This window comes from Cannabis sativa, chromosome 1 (assembly GCF_029168945.1).
Source record: "Cannabis sativa cultivar Pink pepper isolate KNU-18-1 chromosome 1, ASM2916894v1, whole genome shotgun sequence".
NCBI lineage: Eukaryota > Viridiplantae > Streptophyta > Magnoliopsida > Rosales > Cannabaceae > Cannabis > Cannabis sativa.
Window position 1 is genome coordinate 14,433,334 of NC_083601.1, and position 18,977 is coordinate 14,452,310.

Sequence of the window (18,977 nt, forward strand, 5' to 3'; positions counted from 1 at the left end):
ACATTACAAAAATGGTGGAGACTAGAAGCACTCGTCAACCTCGCCCTCTAGAGGATGCTCAAGATCCAAATGAGGAAGACGTAGCCTCAAGAGCAGCTGAGGGCTCCGAGGAAGAAGAAGGAATTCCTGATGATGACTATGAGGGAAACCTCGATGAGTATGCCTACGATGAAGGTAGCTACTCAGAACTGGTGCTTCTAAGGCAAAAAGCTATCGATCACGAAGCTGAGATCGAAGCCCAGAACTGGTGCTTCTAAGGCAAAAAGCTATCGATCACGAAGCTGAGATCGAAGCCCAAAAAGCACAAAACCAAAAAATGCAAGAGGTAATGCTAGCCATGCAGAAAGCCATGGAGGCAGCTGGCATCCATGTGCATCCCAAGGCAATGACTGCTGGACTTGGCAAGGAACCAGAAGAATCCTCGCCTAGCACCCAACAGCAAAAGTCTAGGGAACCTAGCCCCATAAGGTATCCCGCTGAAGGGAACCAAAAGAAAAACCCTACCTCTACCCCTGGGAGAAAGAAAAAGGCGCAGGATCCGTGAAAGGTCCGCTAAGATTTCCCGAAAGGGAAAGGTCCGCAGAGGGGCAAGCTCCAAAAAGGGAGTCTTGGCCCTCAGGATCGAGAGGACCGAAAAAGTGTTTCCGTGCACCAGGAGCCCGAAGGTAGAGGAAGAAGAGGACAGAGATGTCCTCCCGTTGATTTAAGAAATCAAATCAATGGGAATCAAGGTGACCTCCGGGATCACCTTGACCAAAAGAAATACGGGCATGCGGTCTCCACGGGAACGTTAAATGAAGGAATCATGGCAGAACTCACCATACTCCGAAAAGATATCGTCCGAGTCTCCCAGAGACAAAAAGGGGACGACTCCGACTCAGATTGTGAGGACCGGGAGCCATGTGCTATGCACATCCTGGAAGCAGAGCTCCCCAAGAACTTTAAGATGCCCGAAATGGCAGCTTATACCGGGAATTCCGATCTAAGCGACCACTTGTCGCGGTTTAACCGTGTCTTGACGGTCATGAGAGTCAGCAATGACGCGAAATGTCTGTGCTTCCCGCTTACCCTAAGCGGGTCCGCGGAGGAATGGTTCAAGAAGCTAGAACCCGGATCTGTGGGCTGTTGGAGCAAGTTGCAGACCAACTTCCGGAGACAGTTTGTCGCCGCAAGAAAGGTCAACCTGGAGGTCAGTGCCTTGACTAACATCAAGCAACTGCCCACAGAGACCTTGAAAAACTACATAAAGAGGTTCGGAGAGGAAGCCTCGAAGACCAAGAAAGTTGATGACGAACAACAACTTGCCTTTCTCCAGGCAGGCATCCGTACAGGGACTCCCTTCTGGAACGAACTACAACAGGAAGAAGCTGCAAGCCTTCAGGACTTCCAAAAGAGAGTCCAAAGTATATCAACCTTGAAGAGGCCCAAATAGTGGCATATGGAGGATACTATCCCACCAGGATAGCAGGGTACATGCCCGGAGCACCGCCCTCAGGTACTGTCCCGAGCGCGGCTCCACCAATGAGCGGCATACAGTTCTCTGCTACTCCCGGGTACAGTCAGGGCCAGGCCTTGGCCCCCGCATCATCCCATTTCGGAAATCCCTCAGGGATAAATGGACCAGCTCCCTCGCACTCCGCTCAAATCGCTAGCCTGGTAGGTCCTTCCCAGGGCTCGAGGAGTAAACGATCCTCCAAAGGCAGCACCCGGACGGAGGAGAAATGCCAAAAGAGGGGGTACACTCCCCAGTACACCCAATACACGGAGCTGACGGACTCCCAAGAGCATGTGTACTTTTCTACTAGGCAAAATACGCACTACCGGAGACCACCTCCCTTGTCCAAGGATAGCTCCCGGAGGGACCCCAACAAAAGATGCGAGTACCACAACGACATTGGGCACAACACCAATGAATGCAAAAATCTCAAGGATGAGATTGAAAACTTGATCCGATTGGGCCACCTCTATGAGTGGATCAAGAATCGGCTGCCTCACCTCAATCTGGGTCAGGCAACAGGGGTTGTACCGCAGGGAGCACAAGGGGTGCAGCAGGAGTATTAGCTCCAGTTGCTCCTGCCGGGGATGCCCAGAACATCCCCGGTCTGCCACCCAGACCCAATGGGAGAGTGGCCATGATCTCGGGAGGACCACATATTGGAGGAACCACCCGCAAAGAACTGAAGCGGTACGCGGGGGCCGTAAAACACAATGAGGTCTGGGAGGTTACTCAACTCCGAGCTCAAAGGCCCCAGCTGATGGATCAACCCATCACGTTCACGGAAGAAGACGCCAAGACGGTGCGCTTCCCTCACCATGATCCGTTGGTGATTGAGACCCCCATCGCCAATAAAGTGGTGGCCAGAGTCTTGATTGACAACGGAAGTTCCGTGAATCTACTCTTCAAGGAGGCCTTCACTGCAATAGGCCTGACGGACCGAGACCTCTCACCCAGCGGTTCCCAACTCACAGGGTTTAACGGAACGACGCTTATCCCAATGGGAAAGGTGAGGCTTCCCATCACTTTGTGCCCGGACACCCCCCAAAGCACGTTCAAATACTGCACTTTTGTGGTGGTGGACTGCCCGGCCGCTTACAACGCGATCCTTGGCCGACCGACCCTGGTAGATTTTGGCGCAGTCACATCAATTCGGCACTTGTGCTTAAAGTTCCCTACCCAGGAAGTTGGAATAGGGACGGTGAGAGGAAATCAGGGGGAGGCAAGGCAATGTTACAATGTTGCAACCCACCTGCCCGTACTGATGGTCTGGGAAACCATCGAGCCAGAAATGGCTGAAGAAGATGAGTTGGATCCCCGAGTGGGGTCCGAAAAAATTGTGGAACCTATGGAGGATGTCGAGGAAATATCAGTGTGCGACCTCGACTCCACCAAAGTACTTCGGCTGGGAAAAAGCCTAGATCCGGAGGAAAAAAGAAAAAATAATAAAAACACTGAAGGGTGCCATCGACATTTTTGCATGGCGCCAAGAGGAAACGACCGGCATAAGTCCCCATGTCATCACCCACGTCCTCAACGTCAACCCGGACATGCCACCAGTCCAACAAAAGTGACGCCCCCTCAATTTAGTAAAGGCCGAGGCCCTAGAGAAAGAGGTGGACAAGCTTCTGACGAATAGCATGATCCGCGACGTGTACTATCCGAAATGGCTAGCCAATCCGGTCCTGGTGCCCAAGCCGAACGGGACTTGGCGAGTTTGTATAGATTTCACCGATCTAAACAAAGCTTGTCCGAAGGATTGCTTCCCGCTGCCCAAGATCGACCAGATGGTAGATGCCACTTCCGGATTCAAATTACTATCCTTCATGGATGCCTACGCCGGGTATAACCAAATAAAGATGCACACGGCGGACGAGGAATGCACTAGCTAGAGGACCGATAAGGGGGTATACTACTACCTGGTCATGCCTTTCGGACTGAAGAACGCCGGAGCGACCTACCAAAGAATGGTCAACTAGATGTTCAAAGGCCTCCTGGGGCGAAACATGGAGGTATACGTGGACGATATGCTCGTCAAGTCTAAAGCATGCAATAGCCATGCGGACGACTTAGAAGAGTGTTTTCAGGTAGTCCGGAGATACGACATGAAGCTCAACCCAAAGAAATGCACCTTTGGGGTCAAATCAGGAAAGTTCCTGGGCTTCATCGTCAGCCAGAGGGGGATTGAGGCAAACCTAGAAAAAATCCAAGCTCTCCTGAGCATGCCGTCCCCCAAGAAGCATAAACACGTGCAGAGCCTAACCGGGAAGGTTGCTACCCTGAGCCGTTTCATCTCCTGGTCTACAGACAAGTGCATCCCCTTCTTCAACATATTGAAGAAGTGTCAAAAGTTTGAATGGTCGGACGAGTACGAGGAGACATTCAAAAAGTTGAAAGAGCATATGGCCAAGCCTCCTATCCTATCAAAACCCGTTCTCGGAGAAGACCTATTCTTATATTTGGCCGTCTTCGAGCATGCGGTCAGCGCTGCCCTAGTCCGGGAAGAAGAGAAAACTCAACATCCCGTGTACTATGTTAGCAAGCGCATGATAGGAGCGGAGACGCGGTACCCCATCATCGAAAAACTGGTTTTCTGCCTCCTGATGGCCTCAAGAAAATTAAGGCCGTATTTCCAAGCGCACCCGATCAAGGTACTGACCAACCACCCACTCCGACAAGTCCTCCAAAAACCAGAAGCATCCGGAAGGCTCCTCAAATGGGCAATGGAGTTAAGTCAGTTCGACTTACACTACGTTCCCCGCATCTCCATAAAAGGCCAAGCCTTGGCAGACTTCATCACCGAATGTAATGAAGCCGAGGCAACCGCGAATGCGCCAACACCATCGATCCCCACATGGAGAGTGTTTGTGGACGGAGCCTCCAATGAAAATGGATCTGGAGCGGGGGTGGCAATGATATCCCCGACCGGACTTCGACTCCAGGCAGCCCTACGGTTCGACTTCTCAGCTTCAAACAATGAGGCCGAATATGAAGCCTCGATAGCAGGGCTGCGACTAGCAAAGGTCGTATGGGCCAAAAGAGTAGAAGTCAACAGCGACTCCCAGCTGGTCGTAAATCAAATATCGAGAGAGTACCAAACATGTGGCGAGCGAATGGCCGCGTATGTAACAATAGTCCGGGAGCTGCTCCACGAGCTCACGGACTACAAAGTAGAAAGAATCCCCCGAGAAAAGAACACTCACGCGGACTGTCTGGCTAAGTTAGCTTCAGATAGTGAAATCGAAGGGCTGGGGGTAGTACCAGTGGAACGCTTGGCAGAGCCAAGCATCAAAGTAAAAGAGACCATAATAACGGTTGGGCAAGAACCAAGCTGGATGGTCCCCATCATAGAATACATAACGAAAGGTGAGTTGCCCCAAGAAAGGGCACTGTCTCGAAAGATTCAGTATCAGGCTCATCGTTATGTAATGATGGATCAAATTCTCTACCGAAGAGGACTTAGCATGCCTTATTTAAGGTGTGTATCAGACCCTTAAGCTAGACAAATCATGCTAGAGGTCCACGAAGGGTTCTGTGGAGATCATACAGGAGGACCCAGTCTCTCAAAGAAAATATTGAGATAGGGATACTTCTGGCCAACATTGAAAAAAGATTGTATAGACTACGTCCAAAAGTGTGATTCGTGCCAAAGGTTCGCGAACATACCGAGAGCTCCTCCCAATGAAATTACCCTGATGACTAGTCCCTGGCCCTTAGCGGTTTGGGGAATAGATCTTATTGGGTCCCTGCCGACAGGAAAGGGAGGAGTAAAGTATGCAATAGTAGCAGTAGACTACTTCACCAAATGGACGGAGGCTGAGCCTATGAAGACTATAACTGCTAAAAAAGCACTAGACTTTGTTATCAAAAACATAGTGTGTCGATATGGCTTGCCTCACAAAATAGTATCTGACAATGGAAAGCAATTTGATTGCGAAGAATTTACTGACTTCTGCAACCAACACGGAGTAGTCAAAAGCTTCTCCGCGGTGGCAAGGCCGCAAACAAACGGACAAGCAGAAGCAGTCAATAAAATCCTAAAGGTTACCCTAAAGAAAAAGCTGTTGGCCTGCAAAAACAACTGGCCCGAAGAGTTGCCAAGAGTGTTATGGGCCTACCGGACGACCCCCAGAACCACGACCGGCCACTCGCCTTTTTCAATGGCGTACGGTTGTGAAGCAATGGTCCCGGTAGAAACGTTATTCCCGTCCCACAGGAGAACAACTTACGATCCAGCTACAAACCAAGCTTTACTTCAAGAAGCTCTGGATCAAGTTGAAGAGCTCCGGGACGAGTCACAAATACGGATGGCAGCTTATCAAAAGAAGGTGACCAAATATTTTAACTCCAAAGTTAAAAACAGAAAATTTGCTATTGGAAATATGGTCTTAAGAAGAGTCTTCCCAGCCACCCAAGAGCCCGGAGTGGGGGTACTTGGGCCAAATTGGGAAGGACCATATGAAATTGAGGACGAAATCGCTTCAGGCACTTATAAGCTAAAAAGGATGAATGGAACCATTGTGCCAAGGGCCTGGAACGCCGATCACCTCAGAAAATATTACCAATAGTCCAAAAATGTAACTTAGGCTTTGTTTAAAGAGTTTGTACCGTCTAAGTGTATACAGCCTCCGTATGTTAAATAAAACTGAGTGCCTTAAAAACAAAGTTTCTATGCCACTCAGGGGGTACTAAGGTATACCACATGAACAGACAAAAACAAGCCAAGTAAAACATCCTGACCCAAAGTGCAAGTAAAAAAAAAAGTATGCACAAAAAAGAGAAAAGCATATATAAACATCCTGACCCAAAGGGCAGGTCCAAAAGAAAAATACGTGCATCAAAAAGATCATATATATATATAAAAATCCTAGCCCTAAGGGCAGGTCAAAAAATATTTGTAAATATGTACAAAGGGCCCGGGGACAGGCCTTAACTATTGTTTCCCCTCAAATAAAACAGCTATATAAATAAAAATTGTCTTAAATGTAAGATAATTGGCTGTAAATACAAAAAAAAAAAAAAGAGATAAGAAAAATCTTGGTTGTAATGGGTTGAACTCGGAACGGCCTACTCAATACGAGGAGGAAGGCGAGGACCAATGCGCGCCTCCAGCATGGCGTCAAGCTTCTTCTTCTTCTCCCGGAATTCAGCAATCATCTCTGCGGGTTTGGGGTAGAAGTCGAGCTTGATATTCTGGCCATTTGTTGACCAAGCCATGTAAACGCCATCATCAAAGCGCTTGACGCACCGGCTGGAAGAGACGGGAGAAAGGAGCTCATCTTTCTTAGCCTTCCTCAAGGCTTGGTCTTTGAAGTCCTTGAGCTCCTTCAGCTCCACGGCCAAGTTGGCCCTAGACTCCAAGTCCGCCTGGTGAACTTCCTCTAGGGACTTCACCTTGGCAGCCATTTCATCTAAGGCTTCCCTAGCCTCCCGGAGCTCGCGTCTGGCCTTAGCAACAGCCTCGCCCTCCGCCCTCAGCTCTTCCTGGTGCTTGGCCTCCAGCTTGTCCCTCCGAATGGCCTCCTCCCTGATCATCGCCTCCGCTTGGGCTTCCCTCCGCCTGGCCTCTTTCTCAAACTTGGCCTTGGCAAGGGCCTCCCGTCGCTCAGCATCCTCCTGGTACGTCCGCCTTTCAGCAGTCAGATCCTGAAGAATCTTCATGACTTCGTCCATGCCCCCAAATTCGGATAAGACAAAGCCATGGTTGATTATGTTCTTGGAAAGGCGGCCGACCTCGGCAGCAAGCTGGAAAAGGATGCAAGAGTGAGTAAAGTCCTTAAGAAAAAATAATGAGGAAAAAAGTAAACTACGAGATACTTACCACAGTCAGGGAGTGGCTGAGATCCTGAACTTGAAAGATGGAGTTCAAGGATGCACAAGCAGCGAACCGCTTGGGTGCGCACCGGGTCAGTTGAGACACAAACTCGCCGGTCATCTCCGCGACAAAGGGAGCCAAGGTGGGCCCGAGGAAACGATTGAACCAATCCGACATGGGGTCCAAGTTTAGATCCCACAAATTCTGGTAGTTCTGATCGTTAAGAGTGTTTTGCATTTCAACTCGCAAAATCCTCCTCAAAGCCTCCACATCGGCGTGCCCCCGGGAGTACTCGTCCATGGCGTAGTTGTGTTTGGCTATCCGGAGCTCCTGCCTCGCTTCATCTCCAGGAACCGGAGTTAGCACTATGTTGGGACGCACTGTATATTCCTCCGCCTCGGAGGGATCCCGGAATCAGGGCCAGGGGCCGGAGTGTCTGCCCTCCGCTGCCGTTTGGGCACCTCCTCGGCTACCATCTTGCCCTTTCACTTGCGAATCAGAGCAACTTCTTGCTCTTCTTCACTTTCTTCAACTTCCTCAGGAAGAGCCCATTGCTCTTCTTGACCTTCTTTAGCTTCCTCCGGAAGCGCCTCCTCCCCATCCACTAAGTCAATAGTGTCTGGAGGGGCACTGGAAGAAGCTTTCAAGGGAGTGGCCACTTGGGAAGAAGTTAAAGGAAGTGGAGCGTCAGGAGTGTGAGCTCCGGCAAGGGCGGCCAAAATGGCATCCATGGAATTACCTGCTACAACAAAAGAAAAGAGGCAAGTGTCAGAATCTGTGAAAGCAGTAAACACTCAAATAAAGCAATCAAGCTAGTCCTACCCTGACTCTCTAATTCGTCCATAGCAAAGTTCTGAATCTTAACGCTGGCTGCATCATCCCCGAGATAGCTGTCCGAGGGCCGGAACCAGCTGGAAGAAATATAGACCGAAGGGTCCAAGGGAAAGGGTTCCAGAGGTCCAGAACCCATCCGGGACCGACCTAGGAAATCTCCTAAGTTGGAAAAATAATAATCCTTCATATGGTCTCCCCACCGGGTCGAGGGCATCCTAAACCTAAGGAGACGTTCATCGAACCCTACAGGCCTAAGGCTGGCATATTCGCTAGCAGAAGGAACGTAATGTACTGCTAAAGGAGACTTACCGAAGCTGGAAGTACTGGCATCGGGAGCCCCTGTGTCCGGCACCTGAACTGAAGGCTTTGGCCTGGGAGCCCTCCTCTCAGCCGGGCTCCCAATGTGAAGGGACCTCCCAGCAATCGCCTGGCTTCTCCTCTCGACCGGGCTCCCAACGCAAAGGGGCCTCCCGGAAGCCGCCTAGGCCTTGGAATAAGCCTTCTCCTGGGCCTTCCGGTAGAGATACTCCTGGTACTTCTTCTCCGCGATGGCAATAAGCTCATCCCGAAGGTCTTCTCCGCGGCAGGCACCCTCACATTCGGACAGATAACCTTAGAAAGGTTAGTGTCCTCCACTGATTGGTGCGGCAGGATCAACTTTGCCTTCCGGCAGTTCTCCGTCGTGACTAAGCCCCCGACGTCGAGATCCGCCCGGTCGTAAGTCGCAAAGACCTGGGCCCGCTGAAGGAAAATCTGAGTAGGCGCGGTCCGCTCATATGGGGGAATCCTGACCCACTCCGTGAGAAGCTCCGGGTACTCCACAGCTCGGAACCCGGAGGAGAAGAAAAAGCGATGGCGATACTCCTTGACATGAGTTTGCCGATTGTAAGGGACCACCCCATCATTTGAAGGGTGGGCCCGGAAACCATAAAACCGTCTTTAAGTTTGTCCCCCTTTTTGGGGACGGAAACAAGTTCATAAAAATATAAAATCTCCGCCAGACTGGGAGAGGCCCATCCCCGGGCGGAGTAAAAAATAAACAAGCCTGAAAGTAGGCGGTAAGCTTGGGGAATCAATTGGTATGGCGCAAGGCCGACAAATACGAGAAAATTAATAAAATAGTCTTGAAGAGGAAGCATGGCCCCGGACATCAGGTGCGTCTGGCTCCAAGCCCCGAAGCCGCCGTAGTTGTGGTTGGGCGTCTCTGCATCTCGGAGCGGCCGGTGATACGTCCCGAATGTCGAGGGCTTAATTCCAGCCACCTCCACGATGTTCTCCAGCTAGTGAGGGCAAGTTAGAGTGGAGTGAAGCTCGGCCTCCTCCCATCCCGTAGCCCGAGGTTTATACACCTCCTGGGCAACGGGACCCATCATGAGGTCCTCTAGGGTAGCCAGACGCTTACACCCCTTCTTGGAAGATTTTGAGCCAGATGCAGACATTTTTGATTCTGAAAAAAGAGTTAAAATTCCAGCAATTAGGCCTCATACCAAACCCTAAATCAAAAAAGGGAATGGGGGTCCCCTAACCGCTGGAAGGAGGCCCCCTCCGGACATCTGTCAACAAGAAAGCCTTAGAAGGATTTCCTGGACAAAAGTCGGGTGCAAAGATCTCACAGATGGTGACATCGCGCATGAAAGAAAAAGAAAGAAGGACAGAAAATCGAGAGAAACGAAATCTTCTCTGTGCCCTTGAAGGCCATCACACGAAGAGTGTATGGTCCCTTACAAAATGTAACAACAGTGCGTGACAAGAGTAACCCTAACCCAGAGAAGGTAAATCTAGACCTATTACGTAAAAAACTCAAAAGAATACATTCCAGAAACTCCAAATACCACACCCAGAAAAACAAACAGATAGTAAAGCATGCCATAAACACAAACAATAAAGTGAGGGATGCGAGATACTTACAATGAAGTGTTAGAACTGGGGATTTTATGTTGGTCGAACAAAGAAATATAGACTGACAGTGGTGAATGAAGGTTAGCAGGGAAATTTGTAAAGTGTTCAAAGGTTTTTTCTTGGTCTGAGGATTTTTTTTCTCTGGAAAACTCGAACAAAGTTGGCAAGAAATGGAAAGTAACCAAATGAAGGAAAGGTGGTGGCTTTTATAGGCCAAAGTGCATGAGGAACAGGCGCTATCACCTACCAATCGAACGGCTGGGGAGGCGCACGATTCGAATTCCCAAGAATCAACGGTTGGATTGGTTCGTAATTAAGGTGGTGGAAATGTTTGAGTATCCGTCTGACACCATTAATGTGCCGTATCAATCAATGGGCATGAAACGAATCAACGTCTGCAAAAAGCGAATCGCTGCATTAATAGCGATCATTAAATGCACCTTCACGCGCTCAAAGCTTGTGCCAAGAAACCGAGGAGTCAACCGGAGGCACTTGAACAAGCCTTGTTTTCTTTTTCAAATAAACAAGGCTTGGGGGGTAAATGTTGCCCCTGATTTTGCCCAATATACGTGGACCAACCGGACAGGGACACGTGGATCAAAACATCTTAATGCTTGAATTATTTGCTAAGTCTTTGTGAAATAAGGCAGCATCCGAAACATGCCTCCCGGAGAAGGCATGCGGAGCCCCATATGCTCCCGGAAGCCCAAGTAATATTAAAGCATCTCCGCGAGGTGTCAGGCTTCCCCTGAGCAGTCAATTTGCATTTAATGCCGCATGGGAGGAAACGTGTTGGGACTGCTACACGCAATAAAGTCTGATGGCACAACCCCCAATCTGCAGCTGCGAAGTAATGATCATTTAAGTCTATTGACGGCTACACTGTGAAGAGTCACACCAGTCAAAAGACAATAAGGACATTCCACATAAAAGCCCTACATCACCTAAGGATTTGACCGTGCATTACTCATGGTATATTCATTGGGAATACCCATCTTTATGGATTTTACAGATACACATGTACAATAATCCTGGGAATTACCCCACCAAAAACACTATAAATACCCCCTCAAAGCTCATTAAATGGGGTCGAAAAATCTTGGGTTGCATAAGTGCAAGAAGAGTAAATACTCACCAAGAATATTCTCTGTATTTAATACATTCATAAATACACAGACTCGTGGACTAAGGCTCATTAACGCCCCAACCACGTAAAAATCCTTCTCTTAATTTCTTACAGTTCTCTAATCTTATAATATTTTATTGGTTACCGAAAATCTTGGTCAACAGACAGTATTGTGAATCTCAATGCTATAATTAATAATTATATATATTTATATATATATATATAAAAAAAATAACATTCACAATATGTAAGATGTAATAAACATATATTCCTCCAAAAATTATATATATATGGGTACACTCTTAATGGGTATTGCCCATTCATGGTAATATTATGAAAAATTGAGTTTTTATGCTTAGTTTTTTAATCTAATTAAAAAAATTTCTCATTTTTATATTATATGAGTTGAGATTGTTCCATCAGCTGAAAAAAAAAATTAAGAAAAAAAGTTTTTCGACTAAAGAAAGTTGAATTTGGCTTAAGTATTTTGTATACAAACATATTTTTGATATAATGTAAAAAGTGATATTTTTTTTATTTTTTTTAATTAAATAGCTAAATTAAGTATAAAAATATAAATTTCTCTTTTATTATTCGTCATTGAATCAAAATATAATAATTTAATATTTTAAAAATTAATATTTATAGTTAAATTGTTTAGTAACCATTAATGGATAATACCCATTGAGAAATGTTCCATATATATATATGAAGAAAGATAAGAGAAAAGTGCTCACCTTTTCTATTCAGCTTGTTAAATTTGTTTCATTGTTTGTTTTTTTTGCATAAAAATTATAAGATCTATTAATTAATAAATTCGTTCAAAATAATAGAACGCACTTCAGAGGAACAGTCCTTCAACTGAAGTACACGAGCTGTAGAGAAACAAGACTCTCTTGCCAAACAATGAGCCAACTTATTTGCAGATCGTTTTACAAAACACAAATTGTGAAGGCATAAAATACCATTCTGAATCGCTTGGACACACACCAAGCTATATGTTTCCAACATGACTCTATCCCACGAATGAGTTGCAATCGAACTCAATGCTTCTTTAATGCATATTATCTCAGCAATTTCGGGTTGAACACATCCAATTTTCCCCTTCTTGAATGCTTCTACTATAGCACCATGATGATTCTAAGTTACACAACCCATGCCAACACTACTACAAAAATGGGTTTTCCCGACGCTTTTAAACAGTCGTTTAAAGTATTGTCGTCGGTTTCTATAACCGTCGCCTATTCGGCCGTCGTAAATTGGGCAAAATAGGCGACGGTTTAAAACCGTCGCTAATCTGGGATTCCCGACGGTTTAAAACCGTCGCCTATAACTGGGTATAGGCGACGGTTTTAAACCGTGCCTAATACTATAGGCGACGGTTTTAAACCGTCGCCTATAGTATTAGGCACGGTTCTAAACCGTCGCCTATACCCAGTTATAGGCGATGGTTTTCAACCGTGCCTTATATGTTGGTGTCGTTTTTGAATTTTTTTAGCGACGGTTTTTTTCGGTCGGTACATTTGAAAAATAGGAAAAAAAAAACAAATTTTCTGCAATTTTTTTCCCTGCATTAATTTTTAAATTTTGTAAAAATCTGCATAGTGACAACAATTAAACTAACGTCTAAATATATTTAAAATTTTGTATAGTCACAATAATTGAACTAACGCTAATTAATATCATCTAAATATGTATATGTATACACACTGTCTAACACGGTAGCTGTTGTCGCTCCGCTTCCGCTTTCACATAATGAATCCACCGATCACGCATAATATTTATCTCATCATTAGTGTACGGAGTGGAGAACCTATCTTGTCGGGTCAACAATTGTATTGGATCTTCTACGACCATGAAACTTTCAATGAATTTCATGACGTAGTATCCACACTGTTTGTCATCGGGTTGTTGAGGACAAATAGGAGTCATCCACTGGGTAGGTCGATCAGGTCGTCGTACCATTCGGTTATACATTGTGAACGATCTACACAAAAAGTAAATTTAATTAGCATATATAAATTTATAAATAAAGAACACGCTAACATATTGGGATGTTTGATATAGAACTTACGTGGATATAATAAAGTTCAAATCATCTGGGATGTTGTCGTTGCCTGAATCCAAGTACGCCACCGTCTGCGTACTTGGCTGGATGACCACAAGCATCCAGTGAAACATCTTCCTGCTCGGACAAATAAGTGTAAAACTGTTAACATATACATAATAATAAATTTTATGAAGAGTTAAAAATAGCGAAATTATTTAGTTTACATCTACATATACCTATTATTATATGGGGCAATAAGCCATTTCTCTGAATTAGTCATCCTAGTCATTCGAGCGACTAGTGCTTGGCAACGATTACTCTCATCCCCTGCATCGGTGGCAATCGCACCCGGATTCAAAAATTCATAGACTCGATTCAACCCACCCATGTCCAACAGTCTTTCTTTAAGGTACCTGATAAAATGTCATAATTAATAATTGTTGCTGTCAAATGAACATTAGCGAGTTTATTATTAAGAGTTATAAATCATACTTGCACCAAACTCCTATTTGTTGGGCTCCCAAGTATTGCATGGTGCACAATTCTTGAATGTCACTCTTAGCAAGCCAAATAGAGTCATCTGCGACCCCAAATAGCTCATTCTGGACTTGGAATTGGAGCATGGATGACTTGGGCCACCTTTTGACGAAGTTCCAAAATGCAATAATGGAAGAAGTTTGGCGTGGTTGGGCATACTTTGCATTAACTTTTGCCTTACTCGGCCTCCCAGGGTGTTTTAGAGGCTGTGTTGGAGGACCGAGTAAATCTTCAGAGCTTTTCTTCACGGGTTGCTTCTGAAGTTTCTTGGTGGGTGGTTGTGTCTATATATATGAAAAAAAACAATAAGTTAGCAATGCCATTAACTAATAAACACAATAAGTTAAGTAAACAAATTGAAACATACCAAATATTTCCCAACAGGTGTAAGATAGTCTTTTGGCCATGCCACATGACCATTTACAGCTTGACCTACTGTCATCAATGAATCGTCGACTAAGGGACACGGGAGCAGTGCATTCTCCATATTGGCTTCTTCGATATATACCCGACGATAATCTTTGTGTAGGTATTCTTCCATGTTAATGGAAAACTTTCCATCTTTCAAATATTTCTCCTTCACAATGTGGCCTGAAGCAACCTTCAGTACCATCCCACTAGGCTCCAACAGACAGTGCATCCAACATGGTAAGGTCTATAAATCCAAAACAAACAAGCAACAACTCAATTTGTAAGTTGACCATATTTATAATTTTGCATTTGAATAATTCGTAAACTAACATTAAGATTACCTCTTCCGAACTACCACCAGTAGGTGGCGGTGCTGCTGCTGGAGCAATTTCCTCTCGAAAACGCGGGGGTAATGGAGAGTAGACATTAGCGATGCCGACGGTTGTGCTATGGGATCTGGTGCAGAGTAGATATTGGCATCACCTGACGGTTGTGCTATGGGATCTGGTGCAGAGTAGACATTGGCAGCACTCGACGGTCGTGCTACTGGTTCGGAGGCAATGTCAACGTTCGGTGGTTCAGTTGATGCTCCTCCAACACCGGAACCAGATGCAACGCTGCTATGCTGGGAACTAATAAAACGAATGAGCTCATCCACTTTATCCTCCAACTTTCTGTTGCGTTCCTCTGTCTCACGCACGCGTCTCTCCAATTCAGATGATGCCTGGTTCGACCCATCGACATTTTTCCTTTTAGGGCGTGGTGTGTTGAAATATTGGGTTTGGGTGACGCCGAAACCCATGGCTCGAACCCGACCACCATGCTCATCTGTCCCGAGCGCCATGGTCAGCACGTCTCTTTTACCATCCACTTGTACAAGACCCTCTGCCACTTGCTTGCGTAATAAAAAAGAGAAAGAAAATAGAAAAGCCCTTTTGATTCTTTTCTCAAAAAGGCATTTTGTGGTCATGTTGTGGTCCGAACCTAAAATAATATTGTAAAGAAAAACTCCACCAAAGTGATGAAAAAGCCTTTCTTCTTCTTCATCATCATAATCATCAAATGTATATAAATCAAAAGCCATAGTATTGAAACTGTGTAGAGCCATCATAATACTATTCTTTCAATATGGATAAGGATAGAAATGAATTGCATGACCTTTAATCCAGAAAACATGTCAAATCCAAAAAAAAAAAAAAAACAAATGACATACAATATTACAATGTTATAGAAAATTGGTATGTGTTCTGATTCTAGTTGAAAGAAAGGGTAAAAGGAGCATAGCCCAGCTAAAAATATACAATAAATGAGCTACACATAAAGTGAAATCACGTAGACATTTGATGAGGAATTTCTTCGAACAGGTGGCGTGCAAATGAAGCCATTCACATAACATTAACCCGACAAGTACGACAATTCAACGGAATGAAGAGCAAGGGTAGAAACAAATCATACCTTGGCGTGTTCTTTCAATTTCAAGCTTGAGAAAAATTCAGAGAGTCCGAGGTTGCGAACAAAAGGCGAGGAGAGACAACAGCTTGCTTAGGCCGTCTTACTCTGACTTTTTTGAAATCAACTAAAAGAAAGTACTATATCACATATATTAATTCAAAGGTGCAATCAATTAATTATATAGCTATAATCCAAAGCCAAACTTTTGTAGATTCATCAAAGATTGGTCAAAAAAGATTCCCTCGCTTAATTAATTGATCTTTTCTCAAAAATTAATAAACAATACTATTTTCCCAAATCAAACAATCCAAACTAAATGCTAACCCTATAAAATATTCGCACATTTATAGAGAGAGAAAGAAAAATGGCAGATGAGTAAATCTATATTAATACCTTGTGTTAATGGCGGAGGAGTGTAAATCTGGAGCAAGTAGATTTGAAGCTTGGTTTCGTTCTACTCTTTGCCGAGAAGAAGAGAGAACGAGAGCAGTGAGAAGAGGAGAAAAGAAAATGGGTTTTTAGGGTTTGTATATTTGGCTGAAAAATTGGGGGGAAAATATTAATATGTATTAAAATTAAAAAAAAAAAATAATGGGGCATACCCGACGGTTTAAAACCGTCGGGTATAGTATAGCCGACAGTTTTAAACCGTCGGCTATACTATACCCGACGGTTTTAAACCGTCGGGTATACCCCATTATTTTTTTTTTTCGTATATTAATTATTTTAATAATAACCGTCGCCTATTATTGTTGCTACTGTTCAAAACCGTCGGGAATGCTTATTTTTCCCGACGGTTTTGAACAGTTACTTAATTTTTTTAGCGACGGTCCCAAAAAAAATTCGTTTTTAAAACCGTCGCGAAAACGAATATTTGTAGTAGTGCAAAAGACAAGACTCGAACCAGAAAAACTAAAAGAAAAAGACTAAAAAAACCATGTCAAAAGACAAGAATAAAGAACCATATAAAAAGACAAGATGTTAGGCTATTTTTAGCCTATGTTTTGGATCTAATTTATGTGCATTTTTCGCTGTGTTGGGACGGAATTACGCTTGTTTTCTATGTTTTCAGGTTCTTTGGAATAAAAGAGGTCTCGGGTGCAGAAATTCGATAAAAGACGTGCTGAGCCGAAGAAAACACAATTTTTGAGTAATTGTGCATATCTGGCCGCGGCTAAACACAACTTGGTCGCGGCTAGATTTCGAAGTTTTACAAGGCTACAGTCGCCGCGACGAGGGGGAGTCTCGCCGCGGCCATTTAAGAGATACAGAGAGCACCCTATTTTGCCATTATCTTGCCGCGGTGAGAGGAAGCTTGGCCGCGGCGAGATCCCGTACGGACCAGGGGCATTTTTCGCCCATCGAACCCTAAATTTTAGTTATAAATAGAAAACTGCGATTGGAAGTCGGGGAGAGCGATCAGAAACCCTAAAATACAGCTGAGAGCGGCAGGAAGAGCACAGAGATTGAAGTGAAGATCCAGAATTCATCCACCAACAGTTCTTTTCTTTATTCCTCTTAATTTATTTATGTTGAATATTGCTATAGGAATGGTTATGGATTTATTTCTGAACTAAATTTCCCATTTAGGGAGGATGATGATTGTTGTTTAATGTTTTGCCTAGTTAATGTTTAATTACCATTCCTCCATTCTTGTTTGTGAAATTATCTTAATTTGTTCTTAATTTCATGTTTAAGATTGATCACCTTGTGCATGCTTTATGATCTCAATTCGAAATCTGAAAAGTGAGAATTGAGAATGCTAAAATTGGATAATCGATGTTCTATGTGAAACGAGAGTATTCACATGACTTATGTGACAAGCAGATTATTACCTAATGCTGATTTCATGTTAGTTTAATTAAGGAATTAATTAGATAATATGTGATTTAGAACCTAGAAGATCTGAAAAGAGCTAGGTTACTTTATAATCTGTCATTCACTTCAAGAATAGGATAGCAATTAGGCATTAACGATTTAGGTAAACAACAACAGGAGTCTCCTCCCTGTTATCTCATCTTGCTCAACTTTTAATTGTGTTATTTAAGTTTTCTGAATTACTTTCATTCTTTTTAAATCATAAATACTTTTGATTTGCCAAATAGAATTATAAGTATAGTTTAGTAGTAATTAATCCAATTCCCTGTGGTTCGACCTCACTCCTCGTGAGTTTTACTACTTGAAACGATACGTACACTTGCGTAGTGTTTATAAATTATAGCAACAAGTTTTTGGCGCAGTTGCCGGGGAATTGTATAAAGATTGATATTACATAAAATTATACTAACTTCTACTTTGGTTTATTTTTTTTTCCTTGCTAATTGCTAATCTGTTCTTGCAAGATTGTTTCTATCTATTTCAGGAATTCTAAGTGTATGCGCCGTGAAGGACAAGCAGTCATAGTATCAGTTGATCCTGAAATTGAGAAGACTTGTAGGAGAAACAGAAAGAAGAAGAGGCAAGAAAGAGTTTCAGCAACTGCTGAAACATCAGAAATCATGGCTGCTAATGTTAATGTGAATGCTCCAAATAACGGTAATAATGGTGGTGTCGTTGAAGATCAAGCTAATGGCCGTAGCTTGAGAGATTACATTCTCCCTACTCTTACTGGAGTGCAGTCATGTATCAGGCCACCGGCAGTGGATGCGAATAACTTTGAGATCAAACCTGCCATACTCCAGATGGTGCAGTCTTCAGTCCAGTTTGGTGGGCTCTCTTCAGAAGATCCTAATCTGCATCTCTCGAACTTCATGGAACTGTGTGAGACTTTTAAAGTCAATGGAGTTAGTGATGATGCCATTCGTCTGAGACTGTTTCCATTCTCACTCAGAGAACGAGCCAAGAGCTGGTTGAATTCCCTGCCACCCAACTCTATTGCCACTTGGAATGACTTAGCCACGAAATTTTTGTCAAAGTTCTTTCCTCCAGCAAAGTCAGCCAAGTTGCGAGGTGAAATCAACAACTTCTGTCAGCAAGATAATGAATCTCTCCATGAGGCTTGGGAGAGGTTTAAAGATCTAATCAGAAAATGCCCTCATCATGGCATAGAGAAGTGGATGCTGGTTCACAATTTCTACAACGGGTTGGTTGGTAACACTAGAACTCTGATAGATGCAGCAGCTGGTGGAGCTTTTATGAGAAAGAGTGCTAATGAGGCTTACGATCTATTGGAGGAGATGGCTCTAAACAATCAGCAGTGGCCAACTGAAAGGAGTCAAACTAAGAAAGTAGCTGGTGTGCTAGAGGTTGATGCCATCACAAAGTTGACAGCTCAGGTTGAGGCCTTGACAAAGCTGATTGCAGGGCAAGCTAAACAAGCCCAAGTTATTTGTGAGATATGTGGAGGCAACCATCACTT

The 18,977-nt window shown here is 44.4% G+C and overlaps 1 protein-coding gene and 1 non-coding gene across 2 annotated transcripts; both read right to left on the reverse strand.

Moving 5' to 3' along the window:
• Nucleotides 1-12,395: 12,395 nt before the first annotated feature.
• On the reverse strand, nt 12,396-15,251 carry LOC115713355 (uncharacterized). The gene is made up of 7 exons (XM_061116619.1): nt 14,656-15,251; nt 14,509-14,614; nt 14,124-14,411; nt 13,712-14,040; nt 13,456-13,632; nt 13,244-13,354; nt 12,396-13,156 (listed from the first exon to the last, which is right to left on the reverse strand). The coding sequence occupies exons 1-7, from the start codon at nt 15,249-15,251 to the stop codon at nt 12,883-12,885; spliced, it is 1,881 nt and encodes a 626-aa protein (XP_060972602.1). The 3' UTR covers nt 12,396-12,882.
• Nucleotides 15,252-18,558: 3,307 nt separating this feature from the next.
• On the reverse strand, nt 18,559-18,665 carry LOC133033765 (small nucleolar RNA R71). The gene has a single exon (XR_009685831.1). It is a non-coding gene; the product is annotated as a small nucleolar RNA R71 (small nucleolar RNA).
• Between the last annotated feature and the right edge of the window lie 312 nt (nt 18,666-18,977).